Source organism: Capricornis sumatraensis, chromosome 2, assembly GCF_032405125.1.
Source record: "Capricornis sumatraensis isolate serow.1 chromosome 2, serow.2, whole genome shotgun sequence".
Taxonomy (NCBI): Eukaryota; Metazoa; Chordata; class Mammalia; order Artiodactyla; family Bovidae; genus Capricornis; species Capricornis sumatraensis.
The window spans coordinates 178,797,794-178,812,500 of NC_091070.1; the positions used below are offsets into that span (position 1 = coordinate 178,797,794).

The 14,707-nt window shown below is 39.9% G+C and overlaps 1 protein-coding gene across 1 annotated transcript in view; it reads left to right on the forward strand.

Annotated features, from left to right (window-relative positions):
• The first annotated feature begins 298 nt into the window (after nucleotides 1-298).
• The window catches only part of SLC35D1 (solute carrier family 35 member D1), a 46,528-nt gene continuing 32,119 nt past the window's right edge, over nucleotides 299-14,707 (forward strand). The window contains exons 1-8 of the mRNA XM_068963578.1: nucleotides 299-501; nucleotides 1,320-1,353; nucleotides 1,451-1,537; nucleotides 2,212-2,279; nucleotides 3,796-3,867; nucleotides 4,427-4,495; nucleotides 6,646-6,748; nucleotides 10,876-10,968. Coding sequence (XP_068819679.1) covers nucleotides 299-501; nucleotides 1,320-1,353; nucleotides 1,451-1,537; nucleotides 2,212-2,279; nucleotides 3,796-3,867; nucleotides 4,427-4,495; nucleotides 6,646-6,748; nucleotides 10,876-10,968 — 729 coding nt within the window. The remainder of the gene's footprint in view (nucleotides 502-1,319; nucleotides 1,354-1,450; nucleotides 1,538-2,211; nucleotides 2,280-3,795; nucleotides 3,868-4,426; nucleotides 4,496-6,645; nucleotides 6,749-10,875; nucleotides 10,969-14,707) is intronic.

A 14,707-nucleotide genomic window follows, 5' to 3' on the forward strand; every position in this document is an offset into this window, starting at 1 on the left:
CCGGTGCCCCTTCCCGGAGCCCTCTCCAGCCCTTGTCCAGGCCGAGCCAGGCGCGGTCCCTACCCTCTGACCCCGCGTTGCACAATGCCCGATCAAAGTCCCCGGGCGTGTGAACCCCAGCGTCCCTGCCCCTGGGCGGAGACAGGCGGCGGCCGCGCGGGGAGCCGAGGCGGCGAGCGCAGCCGGTTCAGAGCACCGGCCCCGGCCCCGCGAGCTCCCCGCGAGCTGCTGCCGCAGACCCCCGCGCCGCTCGGGCCCGCTGCCCGCCGCTTCCCTCGCAGGCCCCGCCGCCGCAGCCATGGCGGAAGTTCATAGACGTCAGCATGCCAGGGTTAAAGGAGAAGCCCCCGCGAAATCCTCCACACACAGACATGAGGAGGAGCTGGGGATGGCGTCGGCCGAAACGCTGACCGTATTCCTGAAGCTGCTGGCCGCCGGCTTTTACGGCGTGAGCTCTTTCCTGATCGTGGTGGTCAACAAGAGCGTGCTCACCAACTACAGGTAGGGCCGAGGCGGCGGCGGCCCAGGCCGCGGAGAGGAAAGGAAAGGAGCGGGCGGCGGCAGCGGCTGGGCGCCGGCACCCTGGACTTTGGCTCCAAAGTTGGAGCTGAACAAAGTTGGGCGGGAGCCGGCGAGGGCGGGCAGGCGGCTGACACGCGGCTCGGGCGGCGGAGCCGGCTTGCACGGCGGCCCGGAGTGGGGGTCCCGCTCCGAGCGCGGAGCTCGGGACCGCCGGGCGTGCGTTTGGAAAGCTCCTGCCCTGCCCGCAGTGCAGCGCCCTGGAAATGCCGCTCTTCCGAGCGACGAAGCGAAGTTGCTTCGTGACTCTTCGACTCCTGTGCATGCCTGACTGGGAGCCGGAGAGGGATGCCCGCCCTTCTCCACAGCCTGGGCCAGGGTCCGGGGCTTCAGGGTTCCCCGAATTCGCTGACAACCTCTGGGGACCTACGCATCCTCAAGCCCATTTAAAATTGTGATGCTGCCACTGGGACCCCTTGGCAGAAGCACCTTTTTAGAAAGGTGCGAAACCGTTTAAAAGATGTATGTCTTAACTTCCAAGAAAAATCTGTTTCAGAAAACTGACTGAAATTGTAGAAACGGACAAGATGAGACAAGTGGCAGCCCGAAGCTACAAAATCAGCGGTGTTGCCTGACAACCATCAGTGATTTTCCTCGCTGATTGTCATTTGGATAAGGGGCGGACATTGGTGTGTTTTGTATCAAAATGCATTGTGAGGTTGCATTTGTAAGGTTGAGTTCGGGTTTTTCTGACGCTGTGGGTTTTTCTTTTTTTTTTCTCTCTCTACCATTTTTTGTAGATTTCCCTCTTCACTGTGTGTTGGACTTGGCCAGGTTAGTTGGAATCTTCAGCATTACGTGGTTTGTGTCGTTGGAACTTCTGAGTGTGTCTTTATGTGTGGAACAGTGAATCTGTGTTCTCTGCTTACAGATGGTGGCCACAGTGGCAGTACTTTGGGTGGGAAAGGCACTCAGAGTAGTCAAGTTTCCTGACTTTGACAGAAATGTACCTCGAAAGGTAAAAAAAAAAAGCAATACTTTTATTTTCGAAATGAAGTCACTATGTATGTTTTCCATCGGTGCCTTACATATTTAAAAACTGCAGCCTTGAAATTGCCCAGTCCAAAGTGGGTATAAGGAAGGTAAAGAATGAATGTAGTAATAAGTGTTTTTAAGTCCCACAGTCTCTTTAAAGTTAAGAAAAAAAAGAAGCCCCTAGATCTTGTATTCTGTTTTAATTAATAAACACTTGTTGGGATTACAACCATTTTGCATTTTCTGCATTCGTCTATGTAATCTAGCTGGTGTATCCTTTAGTCATTATTCTTTGGTCTGTCTTTGCTTGACTCCACCTGAAGATGAAATACCTTTCCTTTTTCTGCTAACATTAGACCTGTTGGCTCTACATTATCATTCTTTAAAGCAAAGATGTTGTCCCATATGATTTGATCATATTCATATTTCTGTTTCTTTTTTTCCCCTCCATTCTTTCCTCTCTCTTTTTGCACAGAGCTCTTTATCCAGGAGTAATGTTTGGGTGCTTCATAGGAGCCAAAATTGTGTGTGAGAACTAATCTTATGTTTTATGTGGAAAGAATTTGATCATATAAACAAAACTGTTTCTGTTTGAAAAGGACCTTGTTTTAGCTGTCTTTATTATTGAGTTTTGTTATCCCTTTTTAAATTTTCTAGACGTTTCCACTACCTCTACTATATTTTGGGAACCAAATCACGGGACTGTTCAGCACAAAGAAACTGAAGTATGGATAACTTTATTTTACTAGTGAGGTTAATATAATGTATTCTTAAAGTTGTACTTAAATGTCAAATGTTTAACACATGGTTACTGATTCTGGAAAAAGAAAGGACCAGAAAGCTTCTGTTACTAAATAAGTATTACACCGAAGGTTTTAGTTTAATATCTTTAAGTTTGAAGAGGAAGAGGAGTTTTTTGTTTGTTTTGGGTTTTTTCCCTTTCACTTTGATGATAGAAGCTTTAAAATGTTATAAAATACTGTGATGGGAGATTTTCATTATTTTTCCAGACATATAATAGCGAAGGATGTATGTTAGGCTTCTGAGATTTCAATTCTTTAGTACAATTTTTAAATATTATATTTTAGGGAAATTTCACAAGTAAGATTAGATATAGTTTTTCATTAACATGAGGTAGTTAAAATAACATCTGATAGAACCCTGATAAAAATATCATTAACACTTTTCCTGTGGTCATATGACTGTAGAGGCAGCGTTTTCACTTTTAGAAAGAAGCAATAGCTGTCTACTCCATGACAATATTCTCTTATTACCCTGTAACTTCCCAATTCTTATCTTCTCCACTTAAGGAGTATATGTATCAGGAACATGTGATGTTAAAAATATACACATAGGGAAACCATTTAACAGAAACCCAGGGCTTCACCACTGCCACGTGAGTTAAACCTCTGGTGTAATGGGTGATTGTAAAACAGAATGGAGAGATCTCTGAGGGTCAGAGACCAAGGTTTTTTCATTTCCTCAGACCCAAGAAACTTGACAGAATGACCACGATGATATTTCTGGGGAGGGTTCCATGGAAGTCATGTTTATCATGGGTGGGGCATCCTTTTATCCATACATCTCATTACCCATTTGGAAAGAAATACAGACCTGCTGCAGAGTGCTACTTGTGTATAGAGTTTGCTCTTTTTCCTCCATTGTCATTCATCCATCCATCTATTCATGCCCATCTTTGATTGCCAGCCAAGTATAAGGCACTTTGGAGTGAGATGATAGAGTCAGAAATAATTATATTGCAAGAGGCTGTATGTTCGATTAGTACAAGCAAAATACTCTGGGAATTTAGAGGAAGAAAGAATTACTGCCACAAAAGGACAATCAAGGAATGTTTTATAGGGTAAAATGATCACCAGTGTTTTTTGAAGGTTAGGGCTTGGAAGGGAGATCAGTCTAGAAAAGAAAGATCTTTTAAAGACCAACATGAGTATGTCTAACATAATAAGCAGGGTAAAATTAAAAAGTGGCTGTTACTAGTCTTTGATAATAGATGTATATTTTCTTCCATTTTATAATTAGTTCAGTTTTTTCGCTTCTAGTACTTTTATAAAAGCAACCCTTTCAGACTTTTAAATACTTTCTATAGAGAAGTAAGGATTTAATTTAGTGACAGGTTAATCAGCATGGAATTTTTATAATGGAAAAGGTTAGCATTATTTTAAAATACTAATTTTGGAGAACCAAATTTTACTCTACCTATTTTTTTTGTTTTTTTTTCAGCTTACCAATGTTTACAGTTCTGAGAAGGTTCTCCATCCTGTTTACAATGTTTGCTGAAGGAGTTTTACTCAAGTGAGCTAAATTTCTAATATATTTAGTCTTTAACAAGTTTTTAGCTCCCTGAAAAGGTCTCCAGCGTATGTAAGATATTCCAATCATTTGTGTTGTTTTACTTTATCTTTTGAGAAGTTTAAGCAGCTTTCTTCCTTTGCTATAGGAATTGATAGTTTATGACTTCCTTATGGAAGCCTGTCTGAACATGAGATATGCTTTCAAGAATTCCTATACCTGCTGAAGCCACTGGGTGAAGCTGAGTCAGAAGATCAATATAGGTTTTAAATCATGTTCATGACTATGCTACTTTACTACAAATGTGTGTGACTATTTTCTGCTTAAAGAAATCTGATTTTCAAAAATGTAAACTCAATAATAATAACATAAGAATAGGAAATAAGCATACTTATTTATATAAGAAAATAAGCTTTTGCTTCATTAGAAGAGTTCTTTTAAATATCTAATTCCTTGGAATCATTTGTTTATAGTTTTTTTTGGAAGAAAACATTTTTTTGTTGTAAAATGAGTCTTTGTAAATAACTAAAGCCACATGTATATTTTTTAAATTATTTTATAGGAAGACTTTTTCTTGGGGTATTAAGATGACTGTATTTGCAATGATTATTGGAGCCTTTGTAGCTGCAAGGTAAGATGTGGGCTTGTATAAAACCTATGAGAGTGCATTAGAATTTGTCAATAATTACTGATAATAAATGATTAGTTACCAATGAAGAGAATTTTTTATAAATAAGAGACATGTCTTTAAAAAGTATTCAGAGACTTCAAAAAATTAAATCTTTTTGGTTGTGTGAAGATTAAGGCTAGCAAAATCAGATTCTTGGGATTCTTAAAAGTTAAATTCATGTAATTTAGAGTTTATTATGCTGTCTTCTATTTATTGACCACAGACCATATGCCATTCAATATGTTGGTATTTTACACATACTATTTATGTGTTTTTCACAACTACACCGAACGGTATGGGTATTATTTTCCTATTTATGTTAAGGAAATGAAAATCTAAGTTCCATAGCTTGCTCGAGGTCACATAGCTATTAAATGACAGACCTAGAGTTTGAGTCTATGCCTGACTGCAAAGCCTGTGTGCTTTTATAAACCGTGTAGCATTCTATTCCTTTGCATGCTGCTAAAGAAAATGGTGTCACAGAGAAGACAAGTGATCATGAATTATTTGCCTTATGGGATAATAAATAATAGAATTGCTTTATTTGGCTTCACCTAAGGCATCACAAATACCAAAACTTGGATATTCTATTAAATTATTAATCATGAATTTTTTTTTTCCCATTGTTCTTAACTTTTAATTTTAAAATGAAGAAAATGTATATCCAGAGACTTGGAAAATTAGTGCTCGCTTTGGCAGCACATATGCAAAGACTCAGAAAATGGAAATGATGAGTAGAAGTCTTCTACAATATTTTACTCAGCCCAGAGCATGCATGTATGGGCTTGCTGATGCTGTAGATTCTACCTGACATATATTTTCCATCTGGGAGTTCCAGTGTGCTTCTTGAATTGGCTCATTGACCTTTATCATATCCCTGTAATACAGGTGTGGGGGGAGGGATATAAGTCAATTCTGTTCTACCCTAACTCTCCAAGTAAAATTTCATTCTAAAAAAAAAAAAATAGGGTAATTAGTTACTAGAATTTTGTTATATAGCTGACTGCTTTTCCCTCTAGGTAATCTTGCCTTCTTGGAGAAAAATTCAGTGTGAATCACCTACCATTCTTTTTAAAGGTGCCCTGCTAATCTTGGATCCCACTGAAGCTGGTGGGATCCAAAATCGAACCACAGAATTTTCTCCAAGCTAACTCTAGCCTGCAAAAAGTTTCTGAGGCTGATGCTATCTGGGCCAGCCTTATCTAATTAGAAACTTTTACTTGGGAAAGAAATTTGGAGGAAGAGTTACAGGGTTGTCAGGCTGCTTGGAAGAGGGAGGGGTCATTAGGTAGTTCTGCCCAACATTGCAGTGGCTTAGAGCTCCTCAGAAGTCTGTCCCATGGAGAAGCTGAACTCCAAAGAGATAGCACCTTTGCAGAATCACAGAATGTGAGGCCCCTGTTGTAGCTAGGGTGCTAAGTATGCAGATGGCATACTCTTCTTAGAGTTTCATTTATTCTCTTCAGTTTACTAAGTTCTTCTGCCTGGTGCTCTGCAAAATACTAAGAAACTTCAGTTTCCCTAATCTCACTAGTTATATGTAATGTGCTCACTGGGCAATTATTTTAAGTATTTGCAACTACACTGTGTGCGTAGACACTAGCGTACCGTGATCTCAGAACTAACCACAATCCACACTTCAGAAATTCCACCGAGTGGCCCAGCCATCTATGCAAGATAAACCTATCTTTTGTGTGAACCTTTGAAAAATGACATGTTAACAATTTCATTCTCCTTTTGGTTTCCTTATCTGTGAAACTGAGCTGTGATGCCTTCTGCTTGCTTCAGATGTACTGTAATGGTGAATTTGGTTGGTTCTGTCTTGCCTGACTTTGAATTCAGAATAGTGTGCTATTAACTGACAAGGTTGATTATTGCTAATGACTGTGTTTAAGCATTAGTGCTTCTCATTTCTGCAGACTCCCTTACTGATTATGAAATTGCAAACTGTAACCTGGAACCAGGAAATACTAGTAGCTGATAAAATGTGTAATATTCACTTACATAGATAAGCATATGTTCTTGGAAATATTGTAGTTCAGACCTATTTAAAATTTAATGCATGTTCTTTAAATGTTAGTTGTTATTAAAGTGTTGTTTATATTTTGCAGCTCTGACTTGGCATTTGATCTGGAAGGATATGTTTTTATTCTGATCAATGATGTCCTGACAGCAGCAAATGGTGCCTACGTAAAACAAAAATTAGATTCAAAAGTAGGTAGCAATCTAATGCTTCTTTAAGAGATGTTTGCTGATACTGGGAATGGTCATGTCAGTCCTTCAGGGAAAAAGTGGAGAATAAAGGAAGATACTTAGGAAAGATGAGAAAGATTAGGGAATCTCTGAGGGTAAGAATGCCTGGACCTTGGTGCTCATGTAAGAAACTATTTTCTGATTAGCAGTTAGATTTTACTGTTGGGTTTTTTGGAAGGGACTAGGTGAATATTGACTTTGAGTGGAATAGTGACATAAGAAGTGTTCATTAGAGATAAGTGTCATGAATGTTCATGGCTATGTCCTGGAGGACTTGGTGAGGGACCTGGACAAGAAAGAAGTATCTGGAAGCCCTTGAGCAGATTTCAAAAGTGATTTAGAAGCAGCTACAGAAGAAGAATGGACTTTGCATATTTGTCCTACAGACAGTTGTCCCTCAGTATCTTTGGGGGGCTGGTTCCAGGAACCCTTGAGATTACAAAAATCCTTGGATGTTCAAGTACCTTATATAAAATGGAATAGTATTTATGTGTAACCTATGCACATCCTCCCATATACTTTAAATCATTTCTAAATTAACCTAGAAGATCTAGGGACAGTGCAGATCTATTTCCAACACCTTTTCTGTGAATATACCTTTTATGTCTTTTTCTCCATTTATTTGCCTTAATGGCTATGTGATGATTGCATTTTAATGGGAGCTGCTATTAAAAATTTTTATCTTTGTACTGTAGCTAGCGAAAAGGGAGAAGTTTGAGATTTAGTTTTGCTCTGTGTTTTTGCTGCTTTGGAAATAGGTAGGAATAATAACATTTTATTAGTCCACCAGCCTTAGCTGTCTAAAACAGTACTGTCCAGTAAAATTCTGTAATGATGGAAATCTGTTATTTCTTCCTATCCATTAATGGTAGCACCTGGCCACACATAGCTGTTGAGCACTTGATAGGTGATGGCCTAATTGAGGAACTGCAGTCATAGTTTAATGTAATTATAATTACATTGAAATCGCTGCATTTGGCCAGTGACTACTGTGTTAGCACAATCTAGAGTACATCCTCAGTTCAGTTCAGTTGCTCAGTCGTGTCCTGACTCTTTGTGACCCCATAGACTGTGGCACACCAGGCCTCCCTGTCCATCGCCAACTCCCAGAATTTACTCAAACTCATGTCCATTGAGTCGGTGATGCCATCCAACCATCTCATCCTCTGTCGTCCCCTTCTCCTCGCACCTTCAATCTTTCCCAGCATCAGGGTCTTTTCAAATGAGTCAATTCTTTGCATCCAGTGGCCAAAGTATTGGAGTTTCAGCTTCAGCATCAGTCCTTCCAATGAATATTCAGGACTGATTTCCTTTAGGATGGACTGGTTGGATCTCCTTGCAGTCCAAGGGACTCTCAAGAGTCTTCTCCAACACCACAGTTCAAAAGCATCAATCCTTCAGCGCTTCAATCCTTCCGTCCAACTCTCACATCCATACATGACTACTGGACTACATCCTAGAATGTAGAAAAAAGTGAAGATGGTTTCTGGTTTCTGTATTTATTTCCAAGGGTGTCCTTTAGTTCCTCATTCAGAAATGACTTATGACTTACTTGTATTAGAACTTCTAAGTCGTATTAATCTGCTTTTCATAGTTCATGGATTAGGAGCAACAATCCTATCTAGAGGAAGAGGCTTGCCAGCAGTATAAAAATTTGGCTGATAACAGGAGAAACAGGAAAACTGACAGTCAAGTGGAGTACTCAAACATGGCAACATCATGTAAAAACACAGTATAATCATGTTTATGATGATGCCCTAAATTAGATTTTAGTCAATGTCCTCTGTTTAAGAGGACAGGAGAAAAGATATTCAAAACAGCAAGTAAAAAGGAAAAACAACAGTTTGGCCTTCGTCAGTTGTCTGGGTGGGGTATGTGTGTAGGCATTCTCTACTTCCTGGATGACACATCGCTTGCTGAGGGGGCACCTTATGTTACAGGTTACTTTGTCCTGCTGTGGCTTTTTTCTTGCTGTCTTGCTGTCTAAGATGCTTTTAATAAATCTGGAGTTTTATTACCTATAATTTCAGAACTACTTGCAATCATGGTCCTTTGAGCATGAATCCCATGGCCTATAGGACTTAGCACTGTATTTCAGACCTGAATGCAGCTACTGAATTTAAAACATTTTCAACTTTAAAGAATTCATACAAATAACATGTATTTATAATAGAAGTGGTAGAAAACATAGGTAAACAAGAGGAAGAAAATATAAATCTCTCTTAATTCCACCATTGAGTAAGAAGCACTGTGTTAGTAGATACCCTTTTATAGGAATGTATGTGTTTTCATATATGCATATACACACCTAACTATGAGAAAAACTTAAGAGTGATGATACATAATATTTTCTAATTTGTACTTTTCATTTAGTACTGTTTCATGAGCACCTTCCTCACCAGTCAGTGTTACTAAACACTTTTAGTGGCTGCATAATATTTCACTGTATTGGGTGTATCATAGTCTAATCAACTGGTTTTCTATTGTTGCATCTTTGTTTACAGTTTTCCAAAGCTGCTTTTGATAAAGCACAGGGAACTCTGCTCAATATTCTGTAATAAACTAAGTGGGAAAAGAATTTGCAAAAGAATAGATACAACATGATAGTATATTCAAAAGCAGAGACATTACTTTGCCAACTAAGGTCCATCTAGTCAAGGCTATGGTTTTTCCTGTGGTCATGTATGGATGTGAGAGTTGGACTGTGAAGAAGACTGAGCACCGAAGAATTGATGCTTTTGAACTGTTGTGTTGGAGAAGACTCTTGAGAGTCCCTTGGACTGCAGGGAGATCCAACCAGTCCATTCTGAAGGAGATCAGCCCTGGGATTTCTTTGGAAGGAATGATGCTAAAGCTGAAACTCCAGTAGTTTGGCCACCTCATGCAAAGAGTTGACTCATTGGAAATGACTCTGATGCTGGGAGGGATTGGGGGCAGGAGGAGAAGGGGATGACAGAGGATAAGATGGCTGGATGGCATCACTGACTCGATGGCCGTGAGTCTGAGTGAACTCCGGGAGATGGTGATGGTCAGGGAGGCCTGGCGTGCTGCGATTCATGGGGTCGCAAAGAGTCGGACACAACTGGGCGACTGAACTGAACCGAACATGTATGTGTATAACTGAATGACTTTTCTGTACACCTGAAATGAACACAACATTGTGAATCAACTATATGCCAATATAAAGTAAAAAAGGTTTAAAAATCACTGAAGAAACAACCCGCTTTTGAGAAGGTAGTTTGGCTTTTCATGTCAGTTGGTGCGCTCTCAGTCACAGAAGTCAGGCAGATCTTAGGGCCCTATCCTCACTGCTCCTTTATCCCCTAAACTCTAGGACTGCTTTTTCAGGTGACGGCTTCCTGCTGAATGTCCCAGAACTGTGTGAATCACAGGTAGATCCAGGGTTCTCATAGGCTCCCTGTGTTTGAAGATGTGTGCGGTCCTTTTTTTGCTCCCAAGTAGCTGAGGGCACAACTAGGCATACCATGTTTTGGGAATTGTAGGGTAATGGTAATCTTTTTCTTTCCTTTTTTTTTTTTTTTTTGGAGTAATCTTAATCTTCATTGAGCTTCCCATGTACATTTTCAGAAATAACTTCGGAAATACTGGGAAATTATGTCTGTCTGTGTTGTTCTGTGTGAGTCTGTGTGTGTGGATCTGGCCTTCCTTCTCTCTTAAATCTCACTGTTATGTTTCTGGAACAGCCTAGGACTAATCTAGGGACTTTTGATTCAGTTTTGGAAAGGGAAGGCCTCCAAGGACATGTCTGTATAGAGATGTATGTTTTTTGTTCAAAATAACTTCTTTTCTCCTTGCTGTTTTGAGACAGCCACTTGATACCATTTTTATTTCTCTGATTTTAAGTACTCAAGGAACTTATGTCAAATAAACTAAAAATCTTGTAAGTTTGTTTTTTTTTTTTGGAAAGCTTAGGTTATTTCTTAGTGTTTGCAAAACTTCTGACTTAATGTGCTATGTATATTGTGGGGGGAGTGGTGTGTGTGTATAATGGGAGTGGTGCTCTGTTCAGGGTTGTCTCCATCTATCTGCTGAAACCAAATGAACCACCTAATTTTTTACTCTCCTAGGAGCTGGGAAAATATGGTCTGCTCTATTACAATGCACTGTTCATGATTCTGCCTACCCTGGCCATTGCATATTTTACGGGAGATGCCCAAAAGGTAAGACTTTCTAATTATGGCATCAATCATGCCTTATGTTTTGGAATTTTATTTTTACTTGTATGATCAAAAGATAGACAGTTTGGTTGTTAAAAAGTAATGTTTTTACTAAGTGACCAAAAACCAAGAATTTACTTTTTAGCTTGCTAATGTCATGCTAACCTTTCTGGATAGTACTAAAATAGCTTAAAATAGCTCTGGCTGTCAACATAAAAATAGTGCATGCCATCTATCGTCCTTCTCTTACATGCCAGAAGGTTAGAGGAAGGGAACTTTTACATTTCTGCTGAACTACAGAGTAGGAATAGTAGCAGATTATCCTTGAAAAACAAAAAATCCAGAAGTAGTAGAATTCATCAAACCTAAACAAAATGCTTGGCGTCTCCAGAAGCTCTCAGTTTTGGTGACAGTTGTTATGCTGGCTTAAATCCCAGACTGTTTTTTTCCCCTCAGGAGATATTTAGCCCAGTGGTGACTTAACCACATAAATAGCAACTAATGTAGTAGTTAACTCATTTTCTGCAAATGTCTAGCTAAATCCAGAATAACATAACAAACTAAATCCAGACAAGAATTTTTCTCTGAAACAAATGCATATTCATAGGATAAAAATTGGTAACATTTTGTTAGAATTCACAAAATTTTGAGAACTTAATGGAAATCTAGAATTCTGCCAAACATTTCTGTACCAAAATTCCTTCTAATGATTCCCCTGGCTAGCAGTTTCTTCAGAATAAATGTGTTATTTATTCTAATGACAGTGACAAATTCCACAAATCAGTCAGAACCAAAGTAAAGCAAAGGTTTTTGGAAATACTTAGGCTGTTAAAAAAAAATCAGCGGTAGGAGAAGAGTGACTGCTTATAAAGCTTTTTTTTTTTTTTTTTTAAATCAAGAGCTCGCTCTTTCTTGTAAAACTGGCATAGAACATATGTAAATATTTTAATGAATAGAGTGTTGAATAAGTTTTTTTGTGGCTCTGAAAAAAGGGGGAAGAGAAACTAACATTTACTGAGTTCCTGTTATGTGCTACTCACTTTATGTATATATAATGTAATATAGTCCCCAAGGATTCCCTGATCACTCAGTTGGTAAAAGATCTACCTGCAATGCAGGAGACCTTGGTTCGATTCCTAGGTCGTGAAGATCCCCTGGAGAAGGGATAGGCTACCCACTCCAGTATTCTTGGGCTTCCACTGTGGCTCGGCTGGATGGTAAAGAATCCGCCTGCAATGCAGGAGACCTGGATTTGATCCCTGGTTTGGGAAGATCCCCTGGAGAAGGGAAAAGTTAACCCACTCCAGTATTCTAGCCTGGAGAATTCCAGGCACTGTATAGTCCATGGGGTCACAAAGAGTTGGACAAGATTGAGCGACTTTTACTTTATGGACCCCATAACAGCTATAGGAAGTTTGAATTAACCCTATATTTTTTTTAAAAAATTAAAATTTATTTTATTTATTTAGCTGCATTAGGTCTTAGTTGAGGCACGTGGGCTATTCAGTATTAGTTATAGCATGCAGGATCTTTAGTTGCTGCATGTGGAATCTAGTTCCCTGACCGGAAATCAAGCCCAGGTCCCTTGCATTGGGAGCTCAGAGTCTTAGCCACTGGACCACCGGGGAAGTCACTGAATGAACCCTATTTTATTAATGTGGAAATAGAGGTTCAGAGAGACTGAATAACTTGCCCAGCATCATACTGTCAGCAGGGTAGTAGTGTCAGGACTTAAACCCAAGCCTGATTGCAGGGACCATGGTCTCTTCAGTGCTCTGCCTACCTCTAGCTAACCCGAGCAGAAGTACCCTCCACCCTTTAGCTTTGGGGCAAGAATGTAATGTAAAATAACCCCATACCTCATGGCAACACAGGTGTTCCAAATCTTCAGGCCAATTTGTACATGAGAAAGTTGGAAGAATGTGGTTAGGTATTCTACAGACTTGGCAAAAAATGTAATTTTCATTAATTTGAAACTTCGACTAGTAACTTGTAGCTACTTGAAAAAATTGAAGGAGATATTTCTTCATTCCAGAGTGATGATCATTTAACTAGAAATTACCTGCCAGGTTGTAGCAAAATCCGTGCATGTTTTGAAGTTCACTAACATACTTTCAATTTTAAATGCTTCAATATAAGTGTTTACTTATAGTGGAAAAAATGACTTTGCCACCTATATTGGGATGAGATTTAGATTTTACTCTTCTTTTTTGAAGCTTCCCTGTTTGCTCAGACGGTAAAGTGTCTGCCTACAATGCAGGAGACCCGGGTTTGATCCCTGGGTCAGGAAGATCCTCTGGAGAAGGAAATGGCAACCCACTCCAGTATTCTTGCCTGGAGAATCCCATGGACTGAGGAGCCTGCTAGGCTACAGTCCATGGAGTCGCAAAGAGTCAGACACGACTTTTTTAAGGCAGAGGAGTGGAATTTGAGTAATCTTTTTGTTTTTCTTAATAGAAATGCGAAGCAAAGGTCACAAAAGGTTTCTTTGGAAGAATAATGTTTTTAAAGAATGACAGAATTGATCTAAATGCTTTCAAGTTGGGATGATAAACTAATTAGGGAGACTGAACTCAATTGCTTTGTGATCAGCCCCATCAGTGTTTTTGGGTTTCACGTGTTTGTTCATCCTCATTCTTATTATCAATTAATATGATCCTTATAAAACAGTTCAGTTCAGTTCAGTCGCTCAGTCATGTCCAACTTTTTGCGACCCCGTGAATCACAGCATGCCAGGCCTCCCTGTCCATCACCAACTCCCAGAATTTACTCAAACTCATGTCCATCGAATCGGTGATGCCATCTAGCCATCTCATCCTCTGTCATCCCCTTCTCCTCCTGCCCCCAGTCCCTCCCAGCATCAGATTCTTTTCCAATGAGTCAACTCTTCACATGAGGTGGCCAAAGTACTGGAGTTTCAGCTTTAGCATCATTCCTTCTAAAGAACACCCAGGGCTGATCTCCTTTAGAATGGACTGGTTGGATCTCCTTGCAGTCCAAGGGACTCTCAAGAGTCTTCTCCAGCACCACAGTTCAAAAGCATCAATTCTTCGGCGCTCAGCTTTCTTCACAGTCCAACTCTCACATCCATACATGACTACTGGAAAAACCATAGCCTTGACTACACGGACCTTTGTTGGCAAAGTAATGTCTCTGCTTTTGAATATGCTATCTAGGTAGTTCATAACTTTCCTTCCAAGGAGTAAGTGTCTTTTAATTTCATGGCTGCAATCACCATCTGCAGTGATTTTGGAGCCCCCAAAAATAAAGTCTGACACTGTTTCCACTGTTTCCCCATCTATTTCCCATGAAGTGGTGGGACCAGATGTCATGATCTTAGTTTTCTGAATGTTGAGCTTTAAGCCAACTTTTTCACTTTCCTCTTTCACTTTCATCATGAGGCTTTTTAGTTCCTCTTCACTTTCTGCCATAAGGGTGGTGTCATCTGCATATCTGAGGATATTGATATTTCTCCCGGCAATCTTTATTGGAGTACAGATGGACCTACTGGCTGGCAGGCTTAAAATCTCATATTCTTTTTCTTAACACTCTCTCCCTCTAACATTCTTGGGTAGTTATTAAGTGCTGTTATGTGTCTCTGGGCTCAGGTGATATGAAAGAAAGATGAATTCGGTGGTATTCTTGCCTCTGAGGATCATTTAGTTGTCTTGGGGAGCAGACCTGTCAGCAGCAGAGTCATCAGTGTTATAGGTTCCGTGGAGAGCTGTTGGGGGCATTGTGG